This window comes from Falco naumanni (assembly GCF_017639655.2).
Source record: "Falco naumanni isolate bFalNau1 chromosome 21 unlocalized genomic scaffold, bFalNau1.pat SUPER_21_unloc_1, whole genome shotgun sequence".
Taxonomy (NCBI): domain Eukaryota; kingdom Metazoa; phylum Chordata; class Aves; order Falconiformes; family Falconidae; genus Falco; species Falco naumanni.
Window position 1 is genome coordinate 2,081 of NW_024427348.1, and position 8,858 is coordinate 10,938.

At 52.8% G+C, this 8,858-nt stretch overlaps 1 protein-coding gene across 1 annotated transcript; it reads right to left on the reverse strand.

The window, feature by feature from the left end:
• Positions 1 to 1,921: 1,921 nt before the first annotated feature.
• On the reverse strand, positions 1,922 to 8,584 carry LOC121081928 (hydrocephalus-inducing protein homolog; the record flags this gene model as incomplete). Its single annotated transcript, XM_040581281.1, has 4 exons — positions 8,501 to 8,584; positions 7,220 to 7,345; positions 5,467 to 5,586; positions 1,922 to 2,056 (listed from the first exon to the last, which is right to left on the reverse strand). Coding segments are annotated over exons 1-4 (459 nt in total), but the record flags the coding sequence as incomplete, so codon positions are not given.
• Between the last annotated feature and the right edge of the window lie 274 nt (positions 8,585 to 8,858).

Below are 8,858 nucleotides of genomic sequence, written 5' to 3' on the forward strand. Positions count from 1 at the left end.
ACCAAGCAGCCCACATCCCTCCCCCAATGCCCTGCAAGGAGCACAAAACCCAGTTCGGCAGAAACCGCCAGGGTGTCGCTGAAGCTGTGCAGAGGACCTTGCTGGCACAGCTCCCTAATGCCACACACTCACCAGTTCAAGGGCAAGACAAGGGACAAAGTACTGGACATGAGTGCTCCTGGGGGTTCTCTCACCCTACTTCTATTTGGGGTGATGTTCATCTGTTGCTCTGCTGCTTCTCTCTAGTTGAAGAGCAGCAATTTGCCCTTCATGGGAACCAATTTACTTCCACACCCAAAATGAATGCTAATTCATACTAATAAATCACATTTTAAAGGAAGCAGCGTCCTCTGCAAAGCCTACCTCGGTGAGGTTAAGCTCTTATGTCACTTGGGCAGTATGGAGAACTGCCCTAGGCCAACATCATTTTTACCTTCCATACGAATGACGTAAAACCATTTCTCAGTCCCTCCCCAAAGCAACAGATCATTTCACAAGCTCAGGGAGCCAGGGACCGCAGGGCATTTCCTCTTTAGTTTGCTACAGCCACGCTGTTTGAGGATAGGACAGGGCATTAAACTAAATCTAAGCAGCGAACGCAAGATGAGAGAACAGCTGTGCCCAAAGGGATCCTGCGCCTCTGGCCTGGCGCAGAAGCATCAGCTGGCTCAGAGCGACCCCCTAACCTCGCCTCGCCCACACAGTCACACAACGAACCCTGCCAAGAGGTAGCAGAGTGCTGCTGGAAAGAGTCAGCCTGTCTGTATTCCCCTGCGATGCTTCCTCCCTTCCATGCCATGTGCTAAACCCTTCTGCATTAACAAGCCTCCAGACAACACTGTCACCCCTTCACATCACGGCACAGTGCAAGGCTTGCCAGAGCCACAGCACCGATGTTCCAACCTGCAAGCAAAAGCATGGCACATGGGGCAGGGAATAGGTGCCAGCTGACACAGCAGCCACAGCCACATGCACGCAGGCACAGCCACACCAGCGTGACTGCCCAAAGGCTCCGGGGTAAGTGTCTGCCTGCAGATTCTACCTGCCCCTTCAATGCCTGGGTGTGCTCCAGATGTCTCTGTCATCTGCAGCACACCGACCCCCTGCTGATTAAAGACATCTAGAGCTCAGTGCGGCTGTGCCAGGCTGGCTCCCCGCCACGAGCACAGCGCATCTTCTCCCCTAGCATCACAGCTGGAGCACAGGCAGGCAAGTATCCTCAGGGGCAGCACAGCGGCAAGGCTGGAACACAGAGGCTATGAAAAAGCATCACCTTCGCTCCAGCCCAGGGTGAGGAAGGGAACTGGTTGCCAGATGGGAAAGAGGAAAGCTCTCTGCATCTATTCACTCCTCTAGTCTTTTCCATCATAATTAAGCCCCTAACACTGAGTAGAGAGGTGGGATGGCTAAACATCAACACTCCTCCTGGCCATTTTCCTACTGTCACACGTGCACCTTCCCCTGCAAATGCCCAGGAAAGCACAGGGAGGGAACGCACAGCCCGTCAGTCCCTGCTGCGGTGGCATCGCATGGCGCTGCCAGCCAGGCTGCCTGACCACAGCCTAGAGCAAACCTTGCAGCACGGCACGGGTTATAACCAGTGCGCAAGGAAAGTGCCGGCTTCAGACAGAACGTTCCGCTGTCTCACTGCTGTGTCCAACGTGATACACATTCCAGTGACTCCAGTTTTCAAAGGTGGTGGTCCTCACTCTGATCAGGCTCAACTTCGCGTCCTCCAAACAACAGGTCAATTTTAAATAGGCTTTTGTATTTATAATTATCAGAGCAAACCCATAACCATACAGCAACGGACAGATATTAGCAGTGCCGCAAAACCCACAGCAGACGCCCCGTTCTGAACCCAGCCCCGCAGCTTCGCCTCCCGCTGAAGGCACCTGTCTCTTGGGACCTCCAGTCTCACCTTGTTCTCATTGGGGGTGAAAACGATGTGGAAAGTCACAAGCATGCCAGGCGGTACTTTGCGGCACACGGCATGGTGGCTGATCAACTTGAAATAAGGTGACCTCTCCAAGGTGACCTTCAGCAGCTGAGGAACCTGCAGAAAAGGTAAGAAAGTATGATTTTGCAGCTCGTGGAAACAGGAGGAGAAGAGACCTGCCGACAGCCTTCCTTAACCACCTTTCCAAAGCACTTTTAGCTCTGGAGGTACGTGCACATAATACACAAGAGTCAACATTAATCCCTTCTGCCTGGGCAAAACAGCTCACGGCCAGAGGCAGCAGGGCAATGAAGGAAGGGCCAAGCAGGGAAGACACCAGCAGCACCGAGATATAATATCTGAATCAAGCCACCCGTGTATTCAACAAGCCCAAAGAACCTGCCGGCTTCTGCCCGTACACATCCAGGCAGTCATGCCCCTAGAAGGGGACTGTGTTATCTGAAGGCCAAACAGTACGTGTTAATCCTGGGGGAAGGAAGAAATGCACTTTAACGTGCTGCGTTTGAGCGGGGCACTCAAGCTGCGGTGCTACAGTCATGCGGGCAGACCAGCAAGAGGAGGAGACCACACATACTGTGGCCTCACTGGGAATAAAAGCAGGCCTGAAGAGCAAAAGGAGGACCATGGGAAGACAAAGAGACAACCCCACAAACTGAGGATGGCTAGGAAAATTCACAGGGAGCTGTAAAGAAGCAAGGGAGAAGCACAATACGCTACAAGGAAAGGCTGATGCAGAGGATGAGAGCCAGCAACTTGACAAAGTGATGGAAAGCCAGGCGACCCCCCCCCCAGGCTGTGCCTATCAACTATGGGCTCCAAAGGCATCTTCTGCCTCGAGATACATGACCGGCACTGACTGGCGCTGGAGTCTCGGTTTTAAAAGCCAACCTCTGCTCTCTGGAGGCTCCTGCTGCCTGTGACCGTAGCCAGGCAGCTGCCAGCGCAGGCAAGCCAGATCCCCGGGGACCCCTGCCCACCCCCAGCAGTCCCTGCAGGCACCCTGCTGCACGGTTCTGCCCTCTGGGACACCACCAGCACACAGACAGCACACAGGCATTTCTCAAGCACATTGAGAGCGACACCTGAGCACCAAATCTCAACGTCTAAAGCAGGTGATTTGGACTGACGGGCAGCTTCACTGACAAACAACAAACCCACAGGAGGCTTGGAAAAAATGGAGGCTCGTTCTGCACCACCCACCCGAGCCTGGTAACCCGTGGCCAAGGCAGTCCTGAACTCTCCAAACGCCCTTGGAACCCAGCAGGGTCCTGGGGCAGCGGGTTCCAGGAGCCAGTTTCACAGCGCCGCACGCAAGCAGTTTGGTCACCAAGTCCCTTAGGAGAGGAGCACGTGAGGCTAAGACCTTCAGCAAAAGCCACCCGGAACACCTGAGGGTGCTGAGGAACAGCCTGAAGACAGAAAAGCAAGTGTACAACACAGGTAAGAGCAGTAAGTATATAGCCAAGCACTTCTGTAGTTGCACGATTACAGAGCCTCTATTTGGAATATATTTTGCTGTCAGCTGGATTTTTAGGGGGCAAACAACTTCAGGCTGCCGTGCAGTATAAGATTCAGAAGAATCTGGGAAACCAGCGCGAAAACTCTGAGACAGAGCACAACACTGCTCTGCTCTTCTCCAGGACATCGCCAAAAGCCAACAAAATTAGAATAGAACACTCTCTCAGGATTATCATCTCTACCTTTCTGTATTTAGAACATACCAAGGATTTTCCTTAGAGCTGATCTTACTTTTACACCCACGCTCTCCAATGGTTGAGGTCTTACCGGCTTCAAAACTAGTTCGGTTTGGAAAAAAACCCACATTCACACATTGCCTCCCCCTTTACAGGGCACGTAAATCCCAAGGCGCAGCTGGACAAGTTTATTATTCCTTACTGGGAAGGGCAGAAATGTTACGCAGATGTTCTTTTCCACCCGAGGAAGCATGAACAGAGCAAATCAACTGTTTGCCTGTTGGCTGGTACTTGGCAAAGATAACCATTTTGAAGTGCTGCATGGATAATGGAGCAGCTGAAGCCAAAAGACTCAGTGGGAACGAAGCAGAGAGTAGGAAGAGAGAAACTGAGGCACATTTTAATTGGGGAAGAAGATACCTACAGCAAGGGGTGCCCAAAACCCAGTGTAGACCACACCAGTGGCATTCCCTGGGTGCAGGCACCCATGCCACATCTTATCCACGTTCCCAAGTTAAATGCCAGACCAGGAATGGTGCAGTACTCTCCAGGAATAACTGAGGGACCGCACACGCATCCTTCCTAGCCAAAGGGTCTTCCCTTTTCGCCCACATCCCTGTCAAAACCTGTTCTCTCAGGAGATTCTTGGACTTCTCCCGCTGTCCTTCCACCCGCAATACACCTTGGCAGCTTTTTTTTTGTTGTCCACCTGTTTGTCCCCCCCAGCAGGTAAATCTGGAAATCTGGGGGGAATTCACCGGCTCTTGCGCACACTTCCATCTTCCCATCCCACCCTCCCCTCACGCATACCTCTTATTCTTCATTACAGAAGAGTACCCTTAATTACACCTCTCTTCCTGACCTTTCTCTGCTGCCAGTGCACTTACTGCTACAGATCAAGAGAAACCCTTGCGTGTAGGAAAGTGTGCAGGGAGAGAACACCGAGCTCAGCTCCTTTCCTCCCTCTGCCTTTTCCCACCAGCATGCTCTTGGCACATGCCTCATTCCAGCAAATATTTCCCCAACTGAAATTCAAAAGGTCTCAACTTCCCTCTTTACAGTGGAACAAAACTGCTGACATTTTCCAACTTTTCCATTTGCAACTTTCTTGGGAAATCTCAAAATGATCAGGTTTTTCAAGCAAAGGTGGAGACCTCCGAGGGCACTGGACTCTGAACGTGCTGTGGCTCTCCAAAGGGAAAACAGAGCATCACGTTGCCTCAGAAAAACCTGAGCAGAACCCAATTAAGCTTAGCAGGAGCCTGAAGCGGCACCTAAAGGCCTCCCACTGCTTCTGCTACATCAGTCTGTTTCCACTGCTGTTTCAAAACACCTTTCCTGAAGCGCTGTTACCACTAATTATAACTTACTCCAGCACAAAGTGGAGAAGACCCCACCCCGAGCTCTGACAGCCCGTTCAGCTCTCTGTGCAGCTCACCCAGAGGCAGAGGTGCCCTGTAGAAACCAAGATTAACCACGGAGCCACCAGGACGCGGTGCACACTCGAGGGAAAGCACGAGGGCAGGGAAGAACTGTACAGCCCTCAACATTCCCAGCCGTGCAGGGCTTCCACGGGGAAAGGTGCTGACTAGAAAAGCTCCTTTCAGCTAGGCACTACCAACACACAGCCAAAACCAGGGCAAGAAACCTCAGCATGGCAAGATTTCCACCATCTTGCAAAATAAAGGTGGCGAGACCTTTTACTCCGGATGCGCTGTGCTGCAGCAGGTGACTGGCTGTGCTGTGCACCGCGCGGACAACACTGCTCTCCAGTTCCAGCACAGGGTTAAACTTCCACATCCCAGCACTTACCTTGTCCTCGTTCCTCAGAATCAGTGGCACTTCATAGACCTCGTAGGGGACGTAGCTCTGGAATACCACCTCTGACGGGAAAGGCTGGAACGAGTGCTGTCTCGGGGAAGGTGCCGAGAACTGCAGATGCAAAACAGAGTTTCAGCCGCTGGGAGAAAGATTCATCAATCAGAGAATACTACATCGGTCCCCAGTGAAGTACAGTCTCCCGGTGAGTACGCCTGCCCAGCTCACGCCAGGGGAACGGCAGCTCACCCACCTGTGCTCTGAGCAGATCAAAACTTTCTGGGCCACACCGAGCAGGCTCAAGCGAGCAGCTCTCTTGCTGGCCGTTTCTCCAGGTTTCCTGCTCCAAAAGGCAAGGCAGCGCTTACCTCCAGCAGAGCGCTGGGCTAACAGTCACACAGCTCCAGAGCACTCACTGCGAGAGCCGTAAGCACTCGTGCAGCAAGTGAAAGCCAAGAATTTACAGGAGACTCCATGGGAAACAGTCTGGGGATTATCTTTACCCTGAGACAGTGACCAAGTCCAACCCATCCTCAAATCTCTTTTTTGATACACAGCCTAGAAACCATGAGGAAGAGAAGACAGGCCAAAAAGGAACACCGCCGTTAAGAAAGCAACAGATGAGGTGATAAGGTTCAGCTCCTTCCCCAGCACTACTGCGCAACTTGAGTAAGGCTGGACTTGGCATCTCCTTTTCCCATGAGCTTTCAACGGATGCTTCATTGCAGTCCATTATTGCCATGTCAGTTAGTACCACCACCGAAGCGTGCCTGACGACACACAGAAACAGCAAACGCTTACAGCGCAGAGGCATTACTTGGAGAAAATCCCTCCCTGCTTTGTCTCCCCCCTTCCAGCTGAACTCTTCGCACTCACAAGACACAGGCACATCTCCTGCTTCTGCACAGGAGTCAGGGTCGTGCTGAAGCCAGGAGCCACAGCACCCGGCCAGTTCTGTGCGTGCTCGTCCGAGGCGTTCCCAACCTCACACGCTGTCTAGGGCAATCCCCAACCAATTTGTTACAGGTCTCTTGCTGGCACTTTTCCACTCAACAGCCTACCTCAGTCATCTACCCCTTTGGAACGTGCGTTATACTAAGCAGATGTGTAACAAGAGCAGCTTTCAACATACGTGTAAGCAAACACTGATCCAGAGAAAGCACACCCGCTCCCCTCTGCCCAGCGCCATTCCCCTGTGTACCTGGCAGCCTGCAAAATCTAACACCCTGTAAGGGTCCCACTCGTCGTTCCAACCCAAAGCATTCATGCAATTGCTTGAGCTACACCTTGAGTAGTTACCGTAGGCCCTCAGCCCCCAAAGGCCAACGCAGCCACCATTGAGGGCATCCGACGACCCCAAGCGTTTGACAGAGACTACACCCAACCAAGGGCTGCCTATTTCAGCAGGAGGGTGGGAAATTGCAAGCTTGCATCCTTGTGTCCCGCCCCAGCCTTCCTCCAGTATCATGCTTTAGCCACAGAAGCTCGTCTCCAGCAAAAGCCACCAACTTCAGCAGAGGTGCTTTATATGGGCTTAGTGCAGGCCAGGACTTCAACAGCTCACTGGGGGAAAACGTTTCACCTTTCCCCCAGCAGAAGGAACTCCACCACCACCAGCAGCAGTTTGAAACGACAACAGGACTTAGTCACCAAAGTATTTAGATAAGCTGGAGGCAAGCCTGTCACAAGCATCGGCCCACTTCAAATGTCACGTCAAACAGCAAGGAAAAGGGCAAGAAAAGGCTACCTTTTGACGGGAGGCTTCGCTCACGTCGAGAAGCTGGGTAATCTGGGGCCGCCGCATGTCCCGAGTGCTGGCCAGCCTCTGCTTGGTGCTAAGAGTCATCTCCTTCAGGAAGGCAGAGGGAGTCAGCTGAAATGCAAAACACCAGCAAGAGCTACAGAACTGCCTTCATTCAGAAAGGCTTTTCTTGTTCAAGAGCCACTGATGAATAATTTGTGATCACAGCCACTAGGATAGTCCTGGAAGTCCCATAATTACCCGCTGAAATATTTAACATCAGTAAATTAATGATAGAGAGCGGAATACACATGCTCCAACCAAGTGGCTCTGTCCCATTAGCTTCTCCTTTGTGATTTGATGTGACATGTTGGGGGATTTGGCTCTTCGGGCATTTGTTTCCTCTTCAGATTTGCTGGATTGAGCCAGTGACCTTTGAAGAAGGTCGGGAGGAGTTACCAGCAACCCCCTAACTCCATCCTTGCACAACGCTTACAACCACCACACGCGTGGAGACGTCACTGCTGGGTGAGTCAGAGGAAAGCAGAGAAGCAGTGTTGTGCCAAGACCGAGGTGGAGAGGAATGGCTCCAAGTTTTAGTTATCTCTTTTGAATTAGCACTTGTTTTCTCTGTTCTGGCCTCCGAGACCCCTCCACAGAAGTATGCAGAGAGACCTCCTCGACAGAGCCTCAGCGCCAGGTCGCCTTCAGCCAGGTGAGCTCTGGTCAGCAAAGGACGTCTGAGGATGGGAAGGAGGAATTGCCCTGACTCCGCTGCTGCCTGCAGCGCTGGGTCTGTGCTCCACACGGGATACGGGACAGAACAACTGGTCTGGAACCTGTTCCATCTGGGACCAGCCATGCCTCTCAAAGCCTTTGGGCAGAGTTTGAGCAGCCCACCACATGCCCAGCTGCCTGGAGGGCAGGTATGGTCAGAGCAGCGCTGGCAAGCATCCCGACGTGACAAAACATTGCTGCCCACACAAAGGGGACAGAACGAAGCACACGCTCACGCTTCAGCTATTCCGGTGCAATGCCCGGTACGTCCATTTAAATTGGCTCCGGTGGCACATCCAGACAGACCCTGGGCTTGCCCTGAAGCAGCACACAGTCCATCCCCTACTGCACCATGATCGCCACCTCCGACAGAAGCATGGCAGCAGAGAGACGGGGAGGTGGTGTCCAGCTTCACAGCGCGGCCAGACAACAGGAGGGGCAGGTAGAGGAAGGACGCGGGGGCAGTTTCCAGCCTTACACGGCTCCTACCTGGCCGCAGCAGGTACTTACAGTTGCAGGCTTCTCTGTCCCTCTGGCTAGCTTCGGATTACGAGGCACTACCACTTGCCTCGGGAATCCACCAGCCATCCTGGAGGACCCTGCGAACGAGCAGGGCTTTCCAGTGGCCATGCCTCAGTTGACCTGCAAGGAACAACAACAGGACTTTGAAAATCCAGAATCCCCTTCATGGCAGACCCAAAGGAGACAGCTGTGTCTCCAGGCTGTAGCATCCTTCATAACTGGACAGCAGGCGGCCTCCCCACCCTGTCTCATCATTAGACCATGTTGAAGCAGAAGAGTGAAGATTGATAGAAGTAAAACCCCACAACAAACATTCCCTGAGCCAAAACAGCCTTTCACAAGCCAC